The sequence below is a fragment of the Aedes aegypti genome, chromosome 2 (assembly GCF_002204515.2).
Source record: "Aedes aegypti strain LVP_AGWG chromosome 2, AaegL5.0 Primary Assembly, whole genome shotgun sequence".
In the NCBI taxonomy this organism is placed as follows: Eukaryota; Metazoa; Arthropoda; class Insecta; order Diptera; family Culicidae; genus Aedes; species Aedes aegypti.
The window spans coordinates 450,938,964-450,965,731 of NC_035108.1; the positions used below are offsets into that span (position 1 = coordinate 450,938,964).

At 37.7% G+C, this 26,768-nt stretch overlaps 1 protein-coding gene across 4 annotated transcripts in view; it reads left to right on the forward strand.

Annotated features, from left to right (window-relative positions):
- The window catches only part of LOC5564933 (protein sickie), a 653,305-nt gene that overhangs the window by 25,189 nt on the left and 601,348 nt on the right, over positions 1–26,768 (forward strand). For all 4 annotated transcript variants that reach the window (XM_021848047.1, XM_021848048.1, XM_021848049.1 and 1 more), the window contains exons 2-3: positions 22,597–23,011; positions 23,272–25,218. In XM_021848047.1, the coding sequence (XP_021703739.1) occupies positions 22,706–23,011; positions 23,272–25,218 (2,253 nt within the window). In that variant the 5' untranslated portion in view covers positions 22,597–22,705. The remainder of the gene's footprint in view (positions 1–22,596; positions 23,012–23,271; positions 25,219–26,768) is intronic.

Consider the following 26,768-nt stretch of genomic DNA (forward strand, 5'->3'; position numbering starts at 1 on the left):
CTAGTTGTGCATTACGATAAAATCTCTTAACATAAGCAATGCTCGTTGTTGGTTCTTGTGGAAGGATCAACATGTTCGGCTTAACGAATCTTATTTTAAATATCGAATAACACCACATGCAATTGAACAAAAAGGATGTGACTACAATAGACTTTTGATATTTTCAATTCTGAACCACCACAAAAAAAATATTGGGAATCAAAATTCTCCTGAGAGGGATGATGTGGTGGAGGCTCATTCTGATTAATGTTGTCGTTCAATTATGGGGATAAATTAAAATTGTTATTGTTCTATACATACTTATTTATTATAATTACCTGTAAATATTGATACAGCACAATTCAAGTATTTAAATATCAAATAGCAAACATAGATATGGTCGGTGTTCAGACAGACTAAACCAAGTGTTTTATTTTAATCGAGCAAGAAAAATGTACCCCAAAGATGTGAAACATCAAAATATTATAGATATTTACTGTAATAATGGAACTTATCTATTTGATGATACATTTGTATCAAAATAACATGGAAGATTTAAAATTGATGGAGTTCTTTACGTATCCTTTAAGCTCCAAAATGCATACGTATCCTTAATGCTACACAAGAAATATATTTGAATCAAAGTATTTTTATATATAAATCATATGAAAAAAAATTGTTCCCGAAATTACTCTAGAATTCTTTGGGAGCGTTTCCCGGGATTCTTCCTTAAATCACTCATGAATCCTTCAAATCCTCTCTGGGATTGTTCTGGAAATCTTGAGATTATTTCCGATTTTTCTCTAAGTTCTTCTGGAAATCACAGAATACTTCCAGACATCGCTTTTGGACTCATCCAAAAAAAAATCGTTAGCATTCCGGTACTATATCTGAGATTCTTTCGGATATCCTTTGTGATTATTCTGGACATCTTATTGGAATATTTGCATAAATCTGTATGTGAGTTTGCGTTTATCTCCTTAAGGATTACTTTTGAAATCCTGGAAATTAAATTCGAATCGAAATTTTCGAAGATTCTTTCAGAAATTCAATGGAAGATTTTAACAAAAATCCTGATGCAATGCTTCTGGATATTTTTAGAAAATTTTGCCAAAAAATGTACTCCGACTCTACTACAAATTCGTGGAGAATTCCTCCGAAAATAACTCTGGCCTTTTTCCGGAAATACTTCTGGGATTATTATGAGAATACCTCTGGTATTCTTTCGGAAATCACCTGAGATGCTTTCGAAATCCCTTTAGAATACTTTCGAGGATGCTTACGAAAATCTTTCTGAAATTATTCTAGAAATGCCACTGAGATTTTTACGTCCATATTCTTGAAATTTGTCTGGGACTCTTCCAAAAATCCTGTAGGAAATCTTCCAGATATCTTTCTAGCATTATTTCGGGAAGCCTTCTGGGATTCTTTCGATAATCTTTCTGAGGATCCTTCAAATCCTTCTGTTAAGGGTTCTTGCAGAAATTCTTCCCGAATTACCTCTAGAATCTGGGAGTATCCTGAATTTTTCAAGAAAACTGTTATTCTTTCGACTATCTCTCTAGGATTCTTTCGGAAATTCTTCTAAAATACCCCCAGATTTCTTTCTGTTATCCTGCTGGAGGACTTCAAAACAACTTTCAAAGATTCTTCCAGAAATTTTACTGGAATTTTTCAAGAAATTCTGCTGGGATTCTTCCGTAAAACCTGCCGAAATTCATCCGGAAAAAACGACTGGAATTCTGCTTGAATGATAAGCATTCAAGAATTCCACCGGAAGTTTTTGTGGGATTCAACCGTAAATTGTTCTGGTATTTTGTTTAATTACATTGGGGTTCTTAGGGAAAAATATACAGGATTCTTAAAAATATCCTCTGAAAATTCTTCTGGAAATTGCTTTGGAATTAAAGGAGGATTTCCGGAAGAATCCCAGGTCGATTTACAGAAGAACCACTGAGAAATCACTAAAATATTATCAGGGAGATTTCTAAAGGAATTATTTTAAGGATTCTCGTAAATTTCTGAAACAATCTCAGGAGAAATTCGAATGGATTTTGAATGTTTTTTACAGTGATATCCAAAAGAATCCCAGAAGTTATTTTGCAAGAATCCCTGAAGATTCAAAGAAAAGTCACAGACATCCAGACGATTTCATGAATATTTTCCAGAATAATTACGATGTCCAGAAGAGCTTCAGAAAGATTTACGGAATAATTTCAAATGGAATTTCCAGAACCATTTAAAAGTCACTTTCAAAAGATGCTCAGAAAAAGAAATCAATAATCAAAGAATCTCATAGGTATTTTTTTAAAGTCCCAGTGGCTGTCCGGTAGTTTTCTTGGAGGATTTCCATTTGAACTCAAGAGGGATTTTCTGCCAAGGATTAAAGAAAATTTCCAAGGAAAATCACTGATAAATCACGAAAATAATCAAAAACACTTCCTTATGAATTTCCAGAAGAATCTCAGAATTCTCAAAAATCTTAGAAAAAAAATCTAAAGAATCACGAAGGAATTTTCGGAAAAATTCTGGATATACCAAATTATCTCAGGCAGAAACAATAAAATCAATAGCAATAAATCTGTAAGAATATAAGAAGGATTTCTGTAAGAATATAAGGAGGATTTCCAATCAATTACAGAGGAATTTTCGGATGATTTCCATGAATAAAGATTTAAAAAAAATCCCCGTCATCTGGAAGCTTCTTAGCAGGATTTTCGGAAGTATTCCACAGGGATTTCTGGGAGAATTCCACTGGGATTTACAAAAGAATTCCAGAGGAATTTCCGAAAGAATCCCAAGAATTTGCACGGAAGAAAGTGAAGTGAAATAATAGATTTTTTTAATTATAGTCTCAGGCGTCTTTCCGAGAGTATTCCAGAATAATAGGTATAATCTTAGACATTTTTCGGAAAGAATCTCAAAGGGATTTTTGAAGAACTTTCAAAGAGTTTCACGGAAGAAATACTGAAGGATTACGAGGAAAATATCAGAATTTAAATAATAATTTCGATTGGATTTCCAGAAGAAATCCCGAGAAATTTTGTGAGAAAACCCAGATTTTTAAAATAGATTCCGTTAGGGTCTATTCACAAATTTCATAACGCTGAAGGAGGTGGGTGGGTGTCCTCATGATGTTACAGCTCATATAAAATTAGTAATATATCCATACAAAAAGTGTTACAAGGGGGTGGGTGGGTGTCAAAAATTTCCATTTTCTACGTTATGAAATTTGTGAATGAACCCTTACACTGGAAAGCAATCATTAAATCATTTTCGGCAGAATTCCAGAATTATACAGCAGAATCCTGAAAGGATTTCCATAATAACCCAAGATGGGTTTCTGGGATAGTCCAATAGGAAGTCCCAAGGAGGTTATTGGAAAAATCAGAGCGATCAAAGAAATAACTACATATAATAATTTCAGAAGGGTTTCTGAAAGAATCTCAGTGGATTTTCAAGATGTCCTCTAGCACAACAACTAATATATACAGATATACACAACTCAATACTTAATTATAAATTGCGTTGAGCTGAGTGTACGCCATCCAGTTTGGGAACGGATTGACGGTATCGAAGTGGATTAAAAACAATTATAGGAGAACGTGTGGAAAATACATATGAACTGCGCAGAATACATCAGACCGATTTACCATTGCTGCGCACTTCTAAAAGCATTTTATTTTTATTAAAACGTTTGATAATAGTAGAACGACAATGATCATCAGTTGATTTTCCGCTACTGTTTTTTTTTAAATCACAATAGGGTAACGACTGTTTATTTTGTTCTCAAACGCTAACAGTTAGCGCCAGCGGCAAAAATTACAGACAACAACCTTTCGAACATTCAGTTTCTCTTACCGGCCGCCGAGCGACGACACTGTTGTTTATATGTCTCGCACTGATCGCGCTACACTGGATTCTCAAATTTCTCAAACTTTCAACACAAGCGCATGGAAGAATGGTAGTCGGAGAACTGTCAAAACGTATGAAAAATAATGAAAATCGTAAATTGCTTGCATTCAGGAAACTGCATCAAAAAAATAGTGATCTGAAATCAAGTGTAAAGTGAATAAATAACTTTTTGTGTTTAGTTCATCTTCCGTGGTGCTTTCTTTGCTTCAGGATTTCGTTTTTACTACCATTGAAAAAGAGCCATCTATTGAATTTTCATTTTTGAATATCGTCCTATTGTTATTTCTTTCCGTGCACGCGCTCGGGAAATGAATCTGGCCATGGTGCAACAACCGCGCTACATTCTATGAATCCTATGCGATAAAAATTGTCGGCGCTATCCGTCAAAATCACTCACCAAAGCCATTTTGGTGAATTTACCATCACAGCTATTAACAAATCCACCCTTGGAAGAAAGCACGCTTTCTGGAGAAACGTCCTGTCTTCCATTTTTGTCACGTTTAGTGACAGTTTCAAAACCCACTTTTGGGAAAGAATTTATTAATCCAGAGATTCACCCTTCCTTTTGTTTGTAGTTGCAACCATGTTAAGTGAATAAACGAAAGAAGACGTGACCTTCGTGAGGTTTTTTTTCCAAGACGGTGTCCAAGAAGAATTACCACCGCTAGCTTTCGCTAACGGGTCCAACGAAAAATCGAAGACACGGGACCAAACAAGGATCTTTTCGATAGAAAATATAATTAGAAAAAAGTAGCATTTTCGAAAGTACGATTTTCGAAGTAAAAACTGAAAAGTACTATTTTCGAAGCACTAGGAATTACTATTTTATTACATTAGGTTATTCAAAAACTTCTGAGAGCAGTAAGAATTTTTGTACGCACAACACGAGAGTACGATGCGCGCTTTATTCTTATTAGGTACTATAACTTACCCTCTTTTTTCATATCCCGTCAAGTTTCTGGGAACCTCTTGGAGAAACGCATAAAAAGACACTTCTAGAAGTTATCAACGCTAAAACTTTGACGAACCTCAGAATATCCAGAATAAGCTATGGATGGAATTAATTGAGAAATTTGTCAATAATTTAAGAAGCTCTTTTAAAATCAGTCCAATGAAAATAATATTATAGTTATTTATAAACTGATGCAGTTATATATCTTTGAAGTGATCGCGAGTTAGCTCCTAATACATTCCGTGAGAAATCCGTCTGGAAGTTTATGAAAGATTTTTAAAATGAAATTCATGATTTGACAGTAATGGAGGTATTGTTAGAAATATTGTCATGTACACTTTGAAGAGAAACAACTGTAGTTATTCAAGCAACGTAGTCTAATGGCTGTCGGTTGCAGAGGTCAAAAAGTACTTATAAAGTTTTCAGGGCTAGCTTCTTCCCCATACTTGTACGGGTCTCTTGTTTTTCCTCTTCATATGTAGTGCTCTTCAAAATTTTAGTTCTTATTCACTTCAATTTTTGATAACAATCTTATTCACATTAAATAAACGAAAAACCAAATTTAGTACTATATCATTTAATTCCTCAGGAGCTTGTATCCTTTGACAGATACGCGTATTTCTACCTTATCTGTAAGGCCGTCTTCAGTGTCGTGTACTAGGCTTGACTTATTCAAATTGCAAAACAATAACATACAGTCGACTAATCTAATAATTTTAGTTTTTTTTTATTCTATTGGAAATAATATATATGTAATTGAGTAAAAAAATTCCAAAAATATGCAATAGATTGGAGGGCAAGTGCTTGTTTTTTACATAGCTACACAACCACGAACGCATATGTCATTCGAGTGAAATTCCATTCGAATCCATTAAATTTACTTGTTCCCCTCAATTGAGTCATGTAAACCTGGTGTCGAGAACATCATTGAATATCAAATGCTATTGCGGCATATTCCGCTACATGCTGTCTATGTCAACTATAGTCATTCATATGCAAGTAATTTTCATATTTGTAACGAATGTTTGCATTTTAAATTCCACGTACTTCTATGTGCTCAACTGTTCATAAACCTTAAATTTCTCCTCGCCAAACAAATAAAACAAAGGCAATCGCCCAGGGCTAGGTCTCACCCCCTTTACTTTTGTTCTTTTGCACTTCATTTTCAATTCCGGCGCTCCCGTTTGCTCCCCAGCCATTGTTTCACTGTTCATCAACACCACTATCCAGGATAACAGGCGGCATTTGAACCCTCCAACCTTGCTTCTGCATCCGACTCGATCCCTCTTTCATCAAACATCCCTCCCACTTCGGCTAAGCACCAAAGTGAACAAGTTCAAACGGGGTTAAACAACGCTTTCACCGGCAATTTATTCTTTTTCCATACCTTGGATTTTCGCTGCGAGTTGAAATTTATGCTCCCACAGCAATTAAGTCTTGTTCCCGGCAAACGGACAGGATTCGAAACATGGCTCCAAGGTGGAAGGTTCACCTGTGTCGAAAACAGACAACAAGAAAGCTTCCGAGTGTGCTCTCACTTGCCCAAAGCAAGCTATGATTAAATGTTTCATTTCCATCTCCGCCTACTACAAACGGGTCGTGTAGTTGCTTTCGGCAATCAACCCAGCCTAGTTTGCCGCCAAAACTGTAAATTGCACTCGGAAGTAGCTTTCCCAAACTTTCAAATCGTTTGATGACACGTCAGAGAGCGGTAAATCATTTTCTGCCACAGTGGGAAAAGTCATAGCTGTAGTTGGACCACTAAAGGTGCCGCTGAATAACAATTTTTGAATTTGCCCACAGTGCTTCGGTGCGTGGGAGGAGATTTTCACCTGCCGATATAGTTTATGACCGTTGACTCCATGTCGGAGGCGGAAGTACGGAAGTGACTGCGGGTTGTACGACACGATGGCTTAATTGTTTTCCCGGTAATAAACTTGTTGATACCGAAAGTAGGCTAATTGGATTCGGGAGAAAATTTCACCTCCAAATGGTAACATTTTAAACTATGCTTATCGCAAAACTTGTTATTCCCCGTAAACGAGTCCATCTACGCGTGTCCTTTCGAAGTCGATCGTTCGACTGAGAAACGAAACGAAAAAGAAAAACAGGACATCGTGCGAGCATCCCGACAAAAGTTTATACATTACGTGAAAGTTGTATCAACGAGAAACAATCTGCGAAGAAGGAGCTTCCGCAACCCGGGCACCGAGATAATGTCGTATTCCGTTTTGTGCAGCCGTCAGCAAACGATAGAAATCGAGTTTTCCAAGTTCCGGCTCGTGACCAATGATTACAGAATGAATATTCACTGGTGGTTGGCACGCACACACCACGCTTGTCCCAGTCAGTGCTGCTGATGTCGAAAACTCGAACCAGAGTGAAAGTTGATTATGCTTTGAATAACAATTGATTGCGGCAGTCACCTTCCTTGAGGTTCGGGATCAGGCTGGCTCCGGAGTTGGTCATGGGGACGAAAGTTTGTTCAATTACAGTTTGGAAAAGCTCGTTAAACCACCAAAAAGTAATTGTCATTCACGGTGGTGGATCGGATAAGTAGAGGGATTTAAATTTTTCGCTGGGTGTTTGAAGGCTATAATTTTATGGACTTTCATCTGCTTCGAATGTTGAACAGGATGAAGAAAAGTCGGATCATGCAGATTACTTATAAGCATATGGTAAAAAGGTTATCGAGTTTATTAAGCGATCTAATTTGGTTCAATGACACTGCAGAACACGTATTTCCTCCAGCACCAAAATACCGCTATTTACTTAATTTAGGGTTGCAAAACCCGTTGCAGTTTGCAGAAAAATATCATAGCAAGTCTAGCTTTTGACACATAAGCTGTTACTTACTTTTACTTTTGCTGGTGCTACGTCCTTCAAGACATGACCTGCGCCACAATGTTACGCCAACTAACTCGGTCCATGGCTGCTAACCTCCAATTCCTCGATCGCCCCACACTTCCAAGATCCTGCTCCACTTGGTCAAACCACCTAGCTCGTTGCGCTCCCCTTCGTCTTGTACCGGCCGGATTTGAGTTGAACACCATTTTTGCGGGATTGTTGTCCGGCATTCTCACAACGTGTCCCGTCCATCGTACCCTTCCAGCTTTGGCGACTTTCGTGATAATGGGTTCACCGTAGAGTTGCGCAAGCTCGTGGTTCATTCTTCTCCTCCATACGCCGTTCTCACATACTCCGCCGAAGATCGTCCTAAGCACACGTCGTTCAAAAACTCCTAGCGCTTGCAGGTCCTCTTCGAGCATTGTCCACGTCTCATGCCCGTAGAGGACTACCAGTCTTATTAGCGTCTTGTACATGGTACACTTAGTACGGAAGTGAAGTTTACCAGACCGCAAGGTCTTGTGGAGTCCATAGTAAGCACGATTTCCGGCGATGATACGTCTTCAAATTTCTCTGCTGCAGTTGTTATCCGACGTTATCAATGATCCGAGGTAGACGAATTCGTCCACCACCTCGAACTCATCCCCGTCGATCGTCACCCGTCTGCCTATGCGAGCTCTATCGCGCTCGGTTCCTCCAGCCAGCAGATATTTCGTCTTCGACGTATTTACCTTCAATCCAACCCGATCTGCTTCACGTTTCAGCCTGGTATACTGTTCAGCAACCACCTGGAACGTTCTTCCGACAATGTCCACGTCGTCAGCGAAACAAATGAACTGGCTGGATTTATTGAAGATCGTGCCCCGCATGTTGAAGCCCGCCCGTTTCATAACACCTTCTAGCGCAATATTGAACAGGAGGCAGAAAAGACCATCGCCTTGTCGAAGTCCTTTGCGTGTTTCAAACGGGTCCGATAAAGCACCCGATATCTTCACACAGCACTGTACACTATCCATCGTTGCTTTGATCAGTCTAGTCAGTTTCCCGGGAAAACCATTCTCGTCCATAATCTTAATTCTTCGATGGTATCATAGGCCGCTTTGAAATCGATGAATAGGTGGTGCGTAGGGACTTGATATTCGCGACACTTTTGGAGGATCTGCCGCAACATAAAGATTTGGTCTGTCGTTGATCGCCCGTCCGCAAAACCGGCTTGATAACTTCCCACAAATCTGCTTGCCAGTGGCGATAGACGGCGGAAGATGATCTGGGAAAGCATTTTATAGGCTGCATTAAGAATGGTGATCGCTCGATAGTTCTCACATTCTTATCTTGTCACCCTTTTTGTATATTGGGTATATTATTCCCTCCTTCCACTCCTCGGGTAGCTGTTCTGTATCCCAGATCCTGGCTATCAATCGGTGCAGACAAGTGGCCAACCTGTCCGGGCCCATTTTAATAAGTTCTGCTCCAATACCATCTTCTATCTTGATCTTCCTCCTCTGCGCCGTTTAGGTGTTCATCGTAGTGCTGCTTCCACCTTTCAATCACCTCACGTTCGTCCGTCAAGATACCTCCATCCTTATCCCGGCACATTTCGGCTCGCGGCACAAAGCCTTTGCGGAATGCATTTAGTTTCTTGTAGAACTTACGTGTTTCTTGAGAACGATACAACTGCTCCATCTCTTCGCACTCCAACTCTTCTAGGTGGCGCTTTTTATCCCGGAATAGATGGGTTTGCTGTCTTCGCTTCTGTTTGTATCGTTCCACGTTTTGACGGGTGCCTTGCTGCAGCATCATCGCCCGCGCTGCATTCTTCTCGTCCAAAACCGTCTGACACTCCTCGTCGAACAAACCGTTCCGTCGATTTGCTTCCACGAATCCAATGGCACCTTCCGCTGCGTTGTTTATGGCTGCTTTGAGACTACTCCAGCAGTCCTCAAGAGGGGCTTCGGTGAGCTCTCCCTCTTCCGGCAACGCTGCCTCAAGGCTTTGCGCGTATTCAGTTGCGACTTCGGGTTGCTTGAGTCGCTCCAGATTGTACCGGGGCGGGCGTCGGTACCGAATGTTGTTCACAACGGAGAGTCGTTGGCGCACTTTAACCGTCACAAGGTAGTGGTCCGAATCGATGTTTGCGTCGCGATAGGTTCTGACGTCGATAATGTCCGAGAAGTACCTTCCATCAATCAAAACGTGGTCGATTTGTGATTCAGTCTGTTGGGGTGATCTCCAGGTGTACCGATACGGGAGGCTGTGCTGGAAGTAGGTACTACGTATGGCCATGTTTTTGGAGGCGGCGAAATCAATCAGTCTAAGGCCGTTTTCGTTCGTAAGCTGGTGAGCGTTGAGATCTCCAATAACGATTTTGACATCATGGCTTGGGCAGCCGTCGTATTCACGTTCCAGCTGCGCGTAGAAAGCGTCCTTATCGTCATCGTCACTTGCTAGGTGAGGGCTGTGCACGTTGATTATGCTGATATTGAAGAAACGGCCTTTGATCCTCAACTTGCACATTCTGTTGTCGATTGGCCACCACCCAATCACGCGCCTCTGCATTTCGCCCATCACGATAAAAGCTGTGCCCAGCTCATGTCTATTGCCGCAGCTCTGGTAGATGGTATAACCATCCCTATACGTATGTACCGTCGACCCTTTCCAGCAAACCTCCTGCAGCGCTACGATGTCGAACTTGCGGACCCTCAATAATTCGGAAAGAATGCGGGTACTTCCCAAGAAATTGAGAGACTTACAGTTCCATGATCCGAGTTTCCAATCGTTAGTCCGTTTTCGATGCCTGGGTCTATGCCGATTGTTCCGGTCCGAATTTACATTGTATGCTTCCTGTACTGATGATTTTTACGGCTGGCTTGTAAGGACTGCACCAACACCCTGTCTCGCCGGAGGATCATCGTGCACAGCACTGTTTAGAGTCCCACGCTGGCACTAGGACGATGATCAGCCGCTCTTAACATGGAGAACAGACGCTGTTTTGAGCCGCCCCTAACATGGAGAACAGACGCTCTGATAAGCTACACCCTCAGAAGAGAGGAGCCCCCCTTCCCTATCAGCATACGACCAAGGTTCCACCAGGGTTGGTTACCCGATCTTCCCTACGGTTACTCGTATCCCAGGCGGCACCACGGGGAGGTAGGGATAGGAGTTACTGGACAAGAGGCTAAGGACCACAAATGGGGTCTATTTTATACCTGCAGGTACGCGAAGTACCAATGGTACGCATTGTCCAGTCATTTACCACCCATAAGCTTATTTACCTACCATAAGCTGTTGAATATACCAAATTTGACGATTTCTGTCAACTTGTATGCAAGTTGTTGATGGTTTAGAAAACTATTGTGTCTTGTCATATAAGACAAACAAAGAATTTTGTATGGAGACTGCAAGCATGTTGAAAAAGTAGATTTAATCTTATTTGTATCGTGCAATTTCAATCAAACTTATCTAACTTTTAGATAAATCAAATTTATCTAAATTTTTTTTTCTGTCTTTATTAACGAGATTTTTAGCCCTGGGCTAGTTCATCTCGGGACCAACGACTTTATTTCCCTTCCGAAGGAAGTCGTCACTAAAATTTTTTGTGACTATCTCGGGGATGGGATTCGATCCCAGGTCCTCGGCGTGAGAGGCGTGCGTTCTAACCACTACACCAGGTCCGTCCCCCTATCTAAAATTAAAGTTAAAGTCCTATTTTATGTGCTTGGTGGATTATATCACTGAATGTTTGATGAATCAAAGTTTAATTTTTTTGTTACATAAAAGAAAAAGGAAACAAAATAGAGACGTGCTAGAACATTTTTGGGAATGGAATCAGATTGAGCAACCCCAAATTTACCAGAGATGCATAGATACGCAAAAATGTCATTTTTGTTACGTTATGTTATTTAGTGAGTTTACTCTACTCTACTCTACTTAACTCTACTCTACTCTATTCTACTCCATTCCACTCTACTCCACTATCTATCGACTATCTCTCATATACTCTTAAGTTTTCAAGTCAACCCCTGAGCACCTCCACGGCCTCTTTAGGGTCAGCGGAACACCGATTGGAAAACTGCATTGGAGTTTTTCTAAAAATTCTATCAAGAAGTCGTATACGCACTTTTGAAAGAGTCTAAAATCTATTTCACAAAAAATATTAGAAATTATTTTTTTTGTTTTTTCTAGGATTTAAAAAAAATAAGCTCAGAGTTTTAAAGTCCATGGAAGCATTTAATCAAGTATTCGTTCTGTGATTGCTTGAAAAACTATATCATTGAAGGAATTTTCTCTAAACTTTTATTTTGAATCTAATTATACTTCCACAAATTCCATCAAGGTTTATTAGTTTCCCTCTGGAAGTTCATGTAGATATTACTCATAGGGACAATTACGATTTTTGTTTCTAAGGTTTTCTTCAAAAGTTTCATTAGTATATGCATCGAAAACCTCTTGAGATACGTCAAAGAATTGGACGACAGATGAACAGAATTTTTTAGATACAAGAAGTTATGTGTTTTGAAATGAACAAAGAATTAAAATTGATTCCTGTCACCTTGCGATGGTATCTCTAAAAACAAAAGTTTTTTTTTAGAAATTTCTGCTGGTATCAGTTTTTCTACAAGACATGCAGAACTTCTCCAACAATATCATCAAGAATCCTTCAAAAATTCCTCAGAAGATTTCTTTGGAAATTCATATAATATTCCTTCAGAATGTCGCAAAAAGTTCATCAACAAACCTAATTAAAGAATTTTCAGTTATTCTTAGCGACAAAACGTGGAAAATCCGATAAAGTACTTTCTTGCTAGAAATAATCCTGAAAAAAATCCTAGGAACAATATTATAAATAAACTCTTAAAAAAATCCGGTGGATATTGCCCAAGTAACATTAGTAGCAGAACAATAGTTTATTCAACTGATATTAGCTTAAGAGTGATTTGTTCAACTGTTATTCAGCAAAAATGTTTGTTGGGTGAGGTATGATTTGATTTGAGATGAAATTACCCACTCAAAAAATGCGTTAATTACTATAGAAGAACTGCTCCAAAAAACTCTGAAAGAATTTCTACCGCAATTTATTTAAGAATCAAGAAAAACAATTAAGAAGAATTATTGAAAATGTCCTTGGGCAGATCTCTACAAGTGTTATGGAGGAACTCTTTAAAAAAAAATATTGACACGATCATCAATGTGTGATCAGTAAAATTCTAAGAAGGTAATATTGACGAATCGTTTGAAAATTGATCGAGTTCTGCATTGAGTAGTTTATAGAAAAATCTCTTTAAGAATTCTTCGAACAGTCAATGGAGTAATATTCAAATATCTTTCAAAGTCATATTTGAAGAGTTCAAATAAAAATTGCAAAAGACTCGAAAGTTTTCTTGATTAATTTTAAAAATTCACATTAGAATTCGTTGAAAGGTCACTGAGGACAATCTTGAAGAAATCGTTAAGATTTACTATGCAAATCTCTTAAATATTTCGAGGAATTGATGAAGAAATTTATTAATATATAGCTAGAAGTAAAAGCTAAAGAAATTCATGATAAATGTTGCGCGAGTTTTTTTCAGAATCCTTGGTTGGCTGCTGTCAAAGCTAATAAATGCATCTTTTGCATTTTCAGAATTTACAAACATTCTCCAAAACTCTACGAAACTTGTTCTGACTCAATGACTTTATCAATATGATTTAAAGAGCAAGTTGAATTTCGTAGTACAATTGGGTAGTATGGCAGTGACAGAACATCTGGTTTTCTCTACCTACGGTCATGAATATTATGTATGCTAAAAATTCCTTCTCAAATAATTCTGTTAGCTTATCCGAGAACTCAGTATAATAATAATCTTGAACAACATTCACAAACAAAAATTGTTCTCTGGAAGCCATATACAAGTTCAGAAACACTGCTGCTGTTGCTGTTATCAGAGTATAATTAGTTCAAACGATTTCCCTCAACTAAACATTCTTTATATTCAGGAATTTATCAGTAATCTTTCTAGCAGTATTTTCAAGGAATTATCCTACAAATCTCATCAAAGACTCTTCCAGAAATCCATGCCAGAATGTATTGGATAGTCTTCAGGAACCACCCAAGAAATTTCAAAGAAATGATTTCATCGGAAACTCATGCATTTCACGTGTTAGTAGTGACCAACACTACAACATCTAGCCTTTCAAGACCAGGACGTTAGGCAACGATTTGTCGTTTCTATTGTGTTGTTCACGCATATGGCCCTCTGTTAACACAAATTTTCAACTTCTATTCATGTCTCTCGTCGCTCGCTTGCGATTCTATCCATTTTGTCATTTCATTACTTTCTTTACTCCCTTCACTCTGAGTATAGATATTGTATTCACCGAAAAAAAGCCAATATTGAGGATTTTACCCTCTAATAGACTCACACCTAAATAATTTTGTCACACCAAAATATTCTCCCACCATGTTTGCCATTATATTGGATGGCGTCGTAGCTAACAAAACTAACTAGTAACGCACATGTAACGCATTATGTTGGATTGTACATTGAATGCAAGTTGCGTGCTTCTATTAAAGTGCCATAGAAACTGACGTGCGAGTATTTATTTTTCTACGTTCAAAATGTGCACGAGAATCTATTCCTCAACAAAACGAACAATATTGCATTAGTATCAATCAGCAATCAATCAATCACTACCAAATTCTTTGAATAATGTTTTTTTTTACAAAGTATAATAACATTTAAACAATTTTTCTACGGTTTTTTGTATTACATTTTTTTTTACAGAAAGACGGAACCCAATGGGATGGTTTAGTGCCAAAATATCGAAAGACAAAACGTCGAAGGCCAAAATGCCTAAACCCAAAACGTCGAAAGGACAAAACATTGAGAAGACAAAACGTCGAAAGCATTCATTTTTCAATACCGATTTGGAAATATTTTCCAGATAACTTTTTTCACATTGTGGTCGATTGGACAATGTTTAGCACATAGTAAATTATTCATTCTTCCGGAAGAAAATAATTCTTCTCGTTTTCTTCCAATATTCTCCTTTCAACGTTTTGTCCTTCGGACGTTTTATCCCTCTGTCGGTTTGTCCTTTCGGTGTTTTAGCATTCGACGTTTTGTCTTTCGACTTTTTGTCAACTAACCCAGAGTCAAGCATGAAAAGTATTTTTGGCTTCCTTTGAAGATAACATTTCTTTAGTCTTTAACATCCCTCTTAAACTCTTATTTGTTATCTTGCTGTACATGTTCAGTCAACAATGTTCCTTTTTATGCTATCTAGGGTTGAGTGCTTTTGGAGTTTCAATAAATTTGGTTTTCACTTGCAATGAATGTATTTTAATTATCTTTTGTTGGGTTAAAGTTCACAACCAAGCTAACGCCCTCTCTTGTATCTTAGGAAAATATGATATGAAAAAATGAGACACTCAGATCCATTAATTTGCTTATTTATTCAACATGATTAGATTTCTTAGATGATTCCTATGGAACTTTCTTCAAGGAGCAACAATATAAATTTTTGTTCTGGTGTGACTAATTATTGAAATGTCCTCCTTTTTCAAAGCCAGTAAAGCAATATGTCCTCCTTTCTGAAATATTCTTCTGATAAGCCTAATAAATCTTCTTAAGAAGGAATATTAAAAACCAATTTTGAAGGAAGCCTGTAATTATTCCCTGGAAATATTCCTAATAGAACAGTCCATAATTATCAATAATTCTGAAACAAATAATTTAAAATTTGAATTTTGGAGATTCACAAGTTGTATGGCTTTTTCCTATTAAATGTTTCCGTTAAAAATGTCTTTGGGTTCTTTCATAAACTCTTTCAAAAATTCCCTGAGATTTTCCTCATAAATTGATTTCAGAAATATCCCAATGGTTTTCTCTACATACCGTCAACTTTTTGTCAGGTACTTTAACAAAAATTAAAACGACAAAATTCTTCAGAGATCCTTTATAAAATTATTTTAGATAACACAATGGCACCTTAAATTTATTTCAGAAGGAATTGGCACATACCACATTTATAACTTCATACGCAATAATATGATGGATCAAATTTCATGATTTGTATTCAAATAAACGAGAGAATCCAGAGGACACACAGACGAATTCCATCCAGAATGAGTCGAAAAAAAATCGTGCTCGATAGTCTTTGATTTGGATTAAATTTTGCACATGTTTTTGGTATGGTAGAAAAAATGATCATTTCGACTCAAGTGTAACTTTTGAAAATGGCCTATGAATTTTTGCATGCAACTTATTTGAAAATTTCTAACTCCGAAACTTTTGATTTTAAAGAAAAATGTTCAATGAAAAAGTTGTAAAGAATCGTTTGGACTATAAGAAAAAAATTTACACTGCAAAAATATTTTATTTATTTTCATAAGTTATTCAAAAATAAAACTTTAATTTGAAATTACACGAATAACTAATGAAAATGGCCTATTGAATTATTTAAATAATATTTTTGCATTAAACTCGATATAATTCGAAAATCGCTACTTCTAGAGAAATTATTCATATAATAATTATGGCAATCAAAACGTATTTATTTTGACAAAAAATCAAAAACCTCTTTTTACTATCAAGGTTATATGGTGAAAATTTAAAAAATATTTAAAATGGGCTTTTTGTGTAATTTAAAATTCAAGTTTTATTTTTGAATTTTTTATGAAAATAAATAAAACATTTTTTCAGCGAATATTTTTTTCTTATAGTCCAAACGGTTCACTACAACTTCTTTATATCACATTTTTCTCTTAAATCAACAGTTTCGGAGTTATTTTTCTTTTTCAAATAAGTTGCATACAAAAGTTTATAGGCCATTTTCTAAAGTTACACTTGAGTCAAAATGATAAATTTTCTATGGAAAACACTTATTCTACCATACCAAAAACATGTGCAAAATTTAATCCAAATCGAAAATGGTCGAGTTCTGTGACTGACATTTGACATAGCTTTAGCTGTAATATTCTACAACTGGTTCCTGTAAGGTGTTTTTATACTTAAATAAAACGATAACTTAAAATTCATGATTTTTATCAGATCTCAATAGACGACATGGCACATACAATTTTTATACATATCAGGATACCCGGAATTGTTTTTGAAACAGCCAAATTTGTAAATTTTGATAATTTAATAAATCGGTCGCATTCCATGAATCAAAATTCATAAATTTTACCCAACAGTTAAGAAATATTTTATCTCTTATTATTTCAAAAACGCAACCGCAACCATAATTTTAAAAACGGATCAGATAGGAATACTTTCGAGGATAACTTTGTGATTTTTTCCACTGACTCCTTCAGGATTCCCTCCAGTGATTTATCTTGAAATTGCTCAGAGCTTTCTGCAGTAATGTCTCAAGTGATAACTCCAATAATTCCTCCAGAGATTTATTCATGGAATTCTTCAGGGATTCCCTTAGGCCTATCATAAGGAATTTTCAAAACAATTACTCTAAAGATTCTTCTAAGAAACATCACCGTTTTTCAATATCAATTCCGATAGGGCCCATGCCTTTACTCCAGAGATTCTTTCAGAGATGCCTTTAGGAATTCTTTCAGCAATATATTGTAATTCCTGCAGAAATATTTCCAGAGACTTCTCTAGGAATTCTTCCACAGATTTTTCCAGCAATTTCTTTAAAAATTTCTGCAGAGATAACTTCAGAAAAATCCGAACAAATAATCCTTCAAAAAAATTTTTTTTTTCAGAAATTCCTCCAGAGAATCCTGCAATTTTCTTCCTCAATGAAAACTTAAAACGTTCTGTTTCTTTTTCTGAAAAAAAAAATCCAGGTACTAAATCCTGGAGTTTTTCCTGGGATGATTCCTGGAGGAAACTCTTGTGGATCCCTTTGAGGTCCTAGAGGTGGCAAGTATCCTTGTTGGAATCCATAGATGAATTTCTGGAGAAAATCCTGGAGGAATTCTTGAATGAAAATTGGGAAAAATCACTAAAACAAATTGTACTTATTTAGGAATATTTAGAAATTTAGGCATACAGTAATGTCCCGATTTTGTCAGCCCCATGTTGCATTAAGGGTTGAAAAAACTGAAAAAGCTAAAATCGGGAAAAAAAAATGTCTACTACTTTTTATTTTTTATTCTCGCCTATAAACTTTGTTTAATGTTTTTGTTAATATTTACAGCCTTTTTTATATTTTTGTATGAACCGTAATAATATACAAGATTCCTAACGTAACAGCGTTCTGTGACAACTGCGATACAAAGTGAATTCATACTTTAGATGATCGTATAGACGTGACCAATGTTATACCTGACATTTTACATTATGATTTTACCTAATATTACCACATTAGAATATTTTTTTTTGAAGGTTGACAAAATCGGATCTAAAAAGGTGCTAAAATCGGAGGTAGTTAAAATCGGGGGTAGACAAAATCGGGGGCTGACAATATTGGGTCATTACTGTATTTAATTTTTTTTTAAAGAATCTTGTGATAAGTTCCTGGAAGAATTCAAGTTTTTATTTTCACAAAAAAAAAACAATATGTTCTTCTTCTTCTTCTTCTTCTTCTTCCTCTGAGCATTCGCCCTCACTGGGAAAGGGCCTGCTTCTCAGCTTAATGTTCAATAAGCGCTTCCATGATTATTAACTGAGAGCTTTCTTTGCCAACGTTGCCATTTTCGCATTCGTGTATTCGAAGTTAGGAAAATTTCCATAACGAAAAAACCTTGGACCGACCGGAAATCGAACACAGACGCCTTCAGCATGGCTAACACATACAATATGTTGTCATCTTATAGTACAGCTTATAATAATTTTCCAGAAATTATCAAATAATATCAAATTTAAAAAATGTAGGAACATTTTTCAATTAACAATTTTGGATAAAGATTCTCCACATTCTATGGCCTTCTTCTGGAACGCTTCATGGGTTTTATTTGGAAAGTTTCCTTACTTATCTTAATATATATTAAGAAAAAAACTTTTACAAATATTCATTGAGATTTTATTCAAGAAATGTCTCCAGAGATTTCTCTACGAATTCCTCCAAATTTTCATTTATTTCATAGTTATTAAATTTTTTAGGGACTCTATTTGGGAATTCTTCAGATGCTCATCCAATTTTGCATTGTTCAGTGATTCTCCCGAATTATCACTTAATGATTCTTGCAGGGATTTTTTCGAGAACTCTTTCAGATCCATTCAAATGTTTCTCCTGAACTTTATTGAGAACTTTCACAAAAAAAAACCTCCCAGAATTTCATTTTTGACTAGCTTGCTAACGTTGTATTGCCACCTAGTAGGTCGTTTTATTATTCATAATATTCTCCAAATCTCTACAATTTCTATTTCTCCAGGGATTCTAAAAAGAATTTTGCAAGAAATTTCTCCAAAAAAATCCCTGGAAATTTCTATAGGAAGAACTTTTAGTCACAATCGTATTTTCTAGACCAGTTCCGATCGAGCTCAATTCCATTACTCCAGGAATTTCACTGGATAGTTATTCCAGAGACTCTTCCGGTAATTCCTCCAGAAAAAAAATCCAGAGATTATTCCAGGTATTTCTCCATAAATTTGGCAATACGTTCGAAGCTTTTTCAAGAAATATACAGACACAAATTTCTCATGCAAAATCTCTACAATAATTCTTTCAGATTTTTTTCCAAGGATACTCCTGGAATTTCCTTCAGGGATTTCTCTAAAGACGACCCTAGATATGTCTTCAAGGATTCCTCCAGCAATTTATCCTGGTAACCCTTTTGAAATTTTTTCAGCAGTTTCTTCAGGAATTTCTCCAGAGATTACTCCAAAAAAAAATCCCTTTTATGGTTCCTTTAGTAGTTGTGTTAGGGATTTTTTTTCCAGGTATTCCTCCAGAGATTTTCCTTCAAAAACTCCGGCAAGAATTTCTTCAGGGTTTTTCCCAGAGATTTCTCCAATGATTTTCCCAGAATTTCATCTAGGGATTCCTCCGTATAATCCTTCAAGGATTTCTTAATATTTTCTCGTTAGGTTTCTCTAGGCATTACTCCTGGAGTCCTTTCAAGTATTTCTCTTGGATTCTCTGGAAACATTCTTGAAGGAATCCCTGGAAGTATTCTTCAACTATTTCTGATGAAATTCCTGGAAGAATTCATGATGGAATTTATAGAGAAATTCTTGGAAAGATTTCCAACGGTATTTTTTGAGGCTTAGAACAATTCTCTAGATAAACTTAAAAAAGTTCATGGAGTCATTCTTGAAAATATTCCATGAAGAACCTTATCAAAAATATTATCGAAGGAGTCAATGGAGAAATCACTGTAGGTCGGGGCTGTTAAATGTCATGAATATTACGTTACTTTGACAATTGAATATTGCCACTATCATCCTTCCCCGTTGAAAAAGTCATCGGAAAATCTTTTTCCCATTGACCTTATCCGAATCACTATTGGTTGGCAATATTTGCTAATGCAACACTTCGCGTGATAGGGTGCTACAAGCTACTGCATCATTGTGCTACTCTTTAAGAAACTCGTTGCAAAATTTGTAGAGATTTTTCTGGAGGAATCCGTGGAATGTTTCTTGGAGAAATCCCTGGAATAATTCTTGGAGGACCTCCAGGCAGAATTTCTGAAGGGATTGCTGATGGTTTCTATCTGAACAGTTTTAAAAAAATCTGGTAGCGATCCAAACTTCATTGTGAAGGAATCTCAGGCAAAATCGTTGTATGGATCACTGTAGAGATTATCTTGGATAGATTTGTGGTAAAATCCTGCATAAAAAATCCTGGAGAAATCTCTAGAAGAGCCTTTGGAGAAATTCTCTTCCAACACCAATGTTTCCATTATTTATGTGACCAAGACTATAATTTGCTTTCCTTTCATACTACACAACTTTCAACGGTTGCTATGCAAATCAAGTTCGACGAACCAACATATTTGAATGTACAAATATGTTCCTACAGAATGTTTTCTAGTAGGGTAAGTGTACTAGTTACGGACATAATGGTTCCATATTTCGCCATACGTGATTACTTGAATGTCTTCACATTTTAAAAGATTGTGTGTGTTGTAGTGATAAGATTTAAGATATATCTTGATGTTGAAACATTCAAAAAGATTTAAAATGTGAATATTATCGAAATTTCACATATGGCCAAATAGGGAACCACTATGGCCATAACTGGTACACTTTTCCTAGTTCTTGCACGTATTACACAGTTTGCGCAAACATTAGTGAAAGTCAGGAGAAGCGGCCGAACCGGCAAAGTTCTCAGCTTGAAGGATGATCCTTAACTCCTAAAGGTAGATTTTACTAAGCGCTGTAACTCCACAGAAGACGTACTGTGCTATCTCTTGATGCATACGAGATATTCAATAGCCAGGGACACGGTTATATGAAAAATTTAGATTCTCGCTCCAGTCCACTTTTTGGATTGCATTCAGGTCCCATAACAACTGTGCAAAATTTCAGCTCGATCGGAGAAACTATATTTACGCGCCAGCCGTTCAAAGTTTGTATGGGATTTCCTATGGGAAAACTTACGTTTGCAAAGAAAAATCGCCAGAGGTCGCCCATCGTCCTCTATAAAAATTCTGAACATAGACTAAATGCAATCCAAAAAGTGGACTGGAGCGAGAATCTAAATTTTGTCCCACACTAATATTCAACAACACCCCCAAAATAATGAAATCCTAAAAGCCCTGAGTGTCTTATAGGAATGCGTTTGATAGGAGACCCGACTATACCAATGCATATTGTTTTTGGTTTTTGTTTTCAAATTGTTCAAATTTAAATAAACACCGACACGTTAATGCTTCCAGTGGACAATTTGCTCTTTAAAGGAAGCACCACACTAGACAACGGACTGGCATGCAATGCCCAGTGGCACAGTCGAAATGATAGAAGTAATAAACCATTTTTTTTTTCTATTGTCGAAATACGTTCTTGACGAAAAGTTTTCCGGACTGAACCCACACCCCTTGACTCGATGCGGTTAAATGTGTGGTAACACTAACCGCACGGCCACGAAGCCCAAAAATTTATGTTCCAATCATGGGAAACCACGTGGTTCTAGGGGAGTGGAGGGAGAGCTTATTTACAAAAACCACGCAGAGTCACGAAGGGCGAGGAGGAATTTCTGAAAAGTTAAAAAAAAAATATGACCACGTGGTTCATGGACGAACCCTAAGCAGAATTACTTAGAAAGTTTCGAACACATTTAAGTGCGTGAAAATTAGAGTATTTTTTTTCATAGAAAAAGCATAGAGTTCTCTAAAAAAAATTTCAAAAGAATTCGTGGAGGAGTTCTCATAGATCATAGAAAACTCTCAGAAAAGCTTTCGTCGGAAAGATCTTTCATGGATTAATTGAGTTCATTTCTTAACCATAGTATCTTGATGGGTCACTGATGATAGGGATTATTTTAGAAAAGTATGTGATGCTGAAAACTCTTAATGCGTAGAAGATTTCACGAAGGTGTCATTATTGCAATTGTTAAACATATACTTAAGGGCTTCTTCCGTGCCGTGGTAAAAAAAATTGAAAAAAAACAGGGGCAGTTTTCACAGTAAAGCAGTTAATTTTGATTTTATTTTAACATCGTCAATGGGAAGCAGCGATATGATGGACATCAAGATTTACAATTCCCTATCAATGAGAAGTCTCCGGGGGTGACTCTTATACACTGCATTACGTGTGAAAAGCAAACATATTCTTCCAAAGCAGACAAATGGGGATTGTTCAATTTTTCAAGGGTACCGTCACCCTTCAAAAAACATTTCTGAAAGACTCTCGTTTTACATTGAAATCGCATCATTACCCCGTGATTTAATCTGGCATCCAACCTCACGAAATAAGACGAAAAGTAAGCATTTCCAACTGTGAGTAGCAGCTTCTTGCGCTACAATCCTCCGAAAAGTGCACCCTCTGAATATTCAAATTTAATTCGTACCTGCACAGGACTCCCCTTCAACAGCAAAACTGCGTTCAATTGAGCGGTAAGAGTTCCACCACGCTCACGTGCTAATGAAATGTCGTCCCTGCGTCAGCGTCGCGCCGTTGCCCATAGATGATACCGAGCAGTAGCAGTCCCATCAGCCAACAGCAGCAGCAGCAGCGGGTTTCCAGTCCACCGAAGACCCTCGCGAACAAATCCTCCGGCGGGTGGGACTTGGCAGGCGTCAGTACCGGCACCGTAAAGCGTCGACCCTCATCGCTGGGATCCAAAGAGGGGACACCGCCAGGGGACGAGTGCAAAGATGATGGCCCCAGAAGTGAACAGTTTGGAGGTGCAGACGAGAATGGAGCCGGTGTTTCTAATCGAGGAAACATGAAAAGTGCGAAACAGTCGAAAATTGCGGTGCTTCGACAGAAGGTAGTTGATGAGGAGGAAAAGAGAAAAACCGTGTCACAGTATTTTGATTGGTTGAAATCGTGAACCTAATTCAGTATATTTTAATTCGTAATTTTGTTAGTATGCTGTTTTAAAATTAAAGTTTTCTTAATATATAGCGCTTATGACATCATTAAAAAAAAATCACGTCCATGGGTGCTACAGAATTAGGTTCACGGTTTCGACCAATCGAAATACTGTGAGTCCCCTCTCCAACGCGTTCGAAAATCTCCGTGTTTCAGAAAACATCCAATCTACTGACGAAAACAACGAACGACAATAAACCGACGTCTCAGCAAAAACTTAAAAACAACATAATCCCTCCGAAAAAGCTAGTCAAACAATCAACATCAACATCCAACAGTGGGGGCGAAAGTGCGGGTGGTCGCGGTCTGAAAAAAGTCTCTTTCATCGCTGGCCTCTCGGTGGAGGGAGCCCCAATCAAGTCGAGCACGGTGAAAGCGATTGTACGATCCCGACAGCAATCCCTCAGTGACACCGGCGTACAGTTTAAAGAACTTTATCGGGATTTTCCGGTGGGGGGAAACAATTCCGTCCCGTCAGACGGAGATCAAGTTAATCTAGCTGCCATCGGTACTCCTCCTCCATTGCCACCCTACCGTGACCCCCCGCCACCACCCCCATCATCGTCCGGAAAGGTGGTGCTGGAAGTCATCCAACAGGATCTAATTTCGATGGAACCTGTCAGCAAGAATGAAGACGTCATACCGAAGGAGGCCAACAGCAAGTCCAAACTCAAGGGATTTGGCAGCCTCGGAAAGCTGATATCGTCTTCCACGGGGCTGGGGGAGAAGAAAAGCAATAATTATGTGACACTGCCGTCCTCGCCCAAAATTAGTAAAATGTCTTCCAAAGGCGCAGTTGAATTGCCTGCTCCACCTGTGCCGGCTCCACCTTCGCCACCCTCTAGTCCGGAAGTTGTCTGCGAAGGTAAGCGGGAATTATCACCAGACGACATCCCAACGAAACCCGAGTTTTCTTCATTGCTTTTGAAGAATCTACCGGTTCGACAGAGAAAGGGAGCTGTCCCTCATTTGGAGAATTATTGTTTGTTTGACCCGTCGGTTGACTTCTTCAACGAGAAAGAGCACAAGATGAGGACGATACCGGAAACTGTGGAGCTAGCGGATCCTCTTCTGTATCAAAATCCTTTGATCTACGATGCAGTGGATCGAGATTCCGATAACTATTTCACAATTGAACCGGAATCATTTGACGTGGAAGCGCGAAATCGTCTTTCGCTGGAAAAAGTGGAGGAGAAAATTGATGAAATTTTCAACAAAACTCGAACGTCATCGTCTTCCAGTGGCTCAAGTCCAGACTACCCATCCATGGTGAATTCAGTAATTGAAACTCCCTCGTCCAACCTGGAATCAACGGACGAAAGTGATTACGGATTCCGGAACCGTTTGATAGAACAACTCCAGGTAGTACCGAAATCGATATCCGGTTCCATCAACGGCGACCAGCAGGAGTCCTCCTACTACGGAGTGGTAACAAAAACAGCTGTCACTCAGTTCGAACGCCTCCATCGTCAGCAATCGACCTCCCTTCCGAATTCACCCCTGCTTCAACAGCGCAAAAGTGATGAATCATCGTCCTCATCACCTCCTTCCTCCTCCACGAAGACCACCGACTCATCCTCAAATGAACCTTCCTCCTCAGCTCATGGGACACTTTGCTCGGAAGAAGCACTTCCCTGCAGTCCCCCACCCCCAGCACCCGCATCTTCGCATCCCACCCCCACAAACAGGACGGCGACGAAAATTAAATCAGACCCACCCGTCAGCAAGGTTCATTTCCTCCCGTTTCTGTCCTTCGATCCCCTCAAGTCCAGTGTATCGCTGCCGCATCTCCAGAAGGCACCTTCAGCCACCGGAGCCATCAGCAAACACGGTGGCCATGTCCCCTATCGGAACGCATCCCTCGATTCGACGCCGCTATTTAATCGGCTTCGGAAACAGCGGCCACTTTCCAATCATAGTGACGCAGATAGTGGGTTTTTGAGTCCGGCCACGCCGCCAGATTCGACTGGGCAGAGCATTCAGAACCAGATTCTGGCCGCCGACCAGAAGCAACAGCTGCAACGGTTGCATCAGGAACAAGTGGAGAATAGTGATACGGTGGTGGTGTTGGAGCAGTGCGATAGCATCCAGGAGCTGATACAGGTGAGTGGATGATTTAATTTTTCTTAATATCAGGAATATACTACGCATTTTTTACAAAAATCATGAGACATATATAACGGAAACGTTATTAATGGGATAGATTTTATTTTAACTCATCAAAGTCATATGATTCGAGTTTTCATGAACTTTTATCGCGCATTTTAGAATTGTCCTTTTTTCACACTTGGAAGAACAGAAAAGTGTTTTTGTTAACGCTATTCCTGTTTGAAAAATGAAAATCGTATACTATTCTGTGATCAATTATTGTTGCCATTGAATTTTATCCAATTTGTCACAAAATCCATCCAAAATTGCATTTAAACGGATACTATATTATAGATTGAATAAGATATTTATAAATTTAAATTTATCTCCCAGTGTTTAATAAAAAGTGATAATGTAGCAATATTTTCGACAATATGTTTAACAATCCCCTTGAATGTTTTGATGTTTCAACCTCGATATTGGCCATACTTTACACATTGTATTGCAAAGTACGCCGTTAATAAAAATTGTACGCGCGAATGTTTGGGCATATTTTTGCAAGCATATTCATTTATATCAATTGTTGCAGTTATGTGTAAAGTATTTTTATCGTATTATTATTAGATTTTGATCCAATTAATGTTGATCAAAATAAGTTTTAACAGATATAAATCTTTTGATAGAAGGGTTCTACGGAAAAAAAATCTTCTGTTTATTTGTTTACAAGGAAAAATTTAATTTTTTATCCAAAGACTTTTAAAATCTATCTATAATGTTTTACGAGCTCATAATTAAATCATGTAGGGATATCTTTGCAGTGTTTGGAATTTGATCAGAATAAGCCGATCAAACCATATTCGTGAACCATAACAGTTTGTGGCACATCGCATTCAGAAAGCCCTTTGAATGTTGATATTCACTCTCTCGTTTGGTATGAGACGAGAAAGCGTTCAAGAGCAGCAATTCTCACAGACTACAACGGTATAGTATCAAATTGGTAATAACATTCATATCTTCGTGTAAAAATGTGCGCCCATCTCATATTCATACGTAAAAAATCAGAATCGCACAATATTCCAAATCAAAATGAATATATGTTAACACAAATTGTATATAATTCCCACTACGATTCATTTTCGACAACAAACCATGCCGTAAATAGTATAATCGAGAATCGCGTCAAGTAGGATAAACTGACAGCCCAGCAAACCAGAGGTCATACAAGGAAGTTAATTTCAAATTGTAAAAAATATACACCATACGTTGGAATCAGATACGATGCAAAATTGAATCGATTTAAATTGTTTATGGAACTAGTGCTTCTATTATAATCTTCAATGTGAGATTAGATTTCAGTTCATCTGATGTAAATATAATATCATACAAAAAAAGATTACAAATCTCCGGATGCATCTCAAAACTAGACAGAAAAAAAATGTTCATGAATAAAACTAACAAACTAGATAAAAAATCAAAGTTTTATATTTCTTAAACGCAAAAATACTTCACATAAACATTTCTGTATATTTTTCAATAATTATTTCACTTCACTTTGAGGAGGGGCG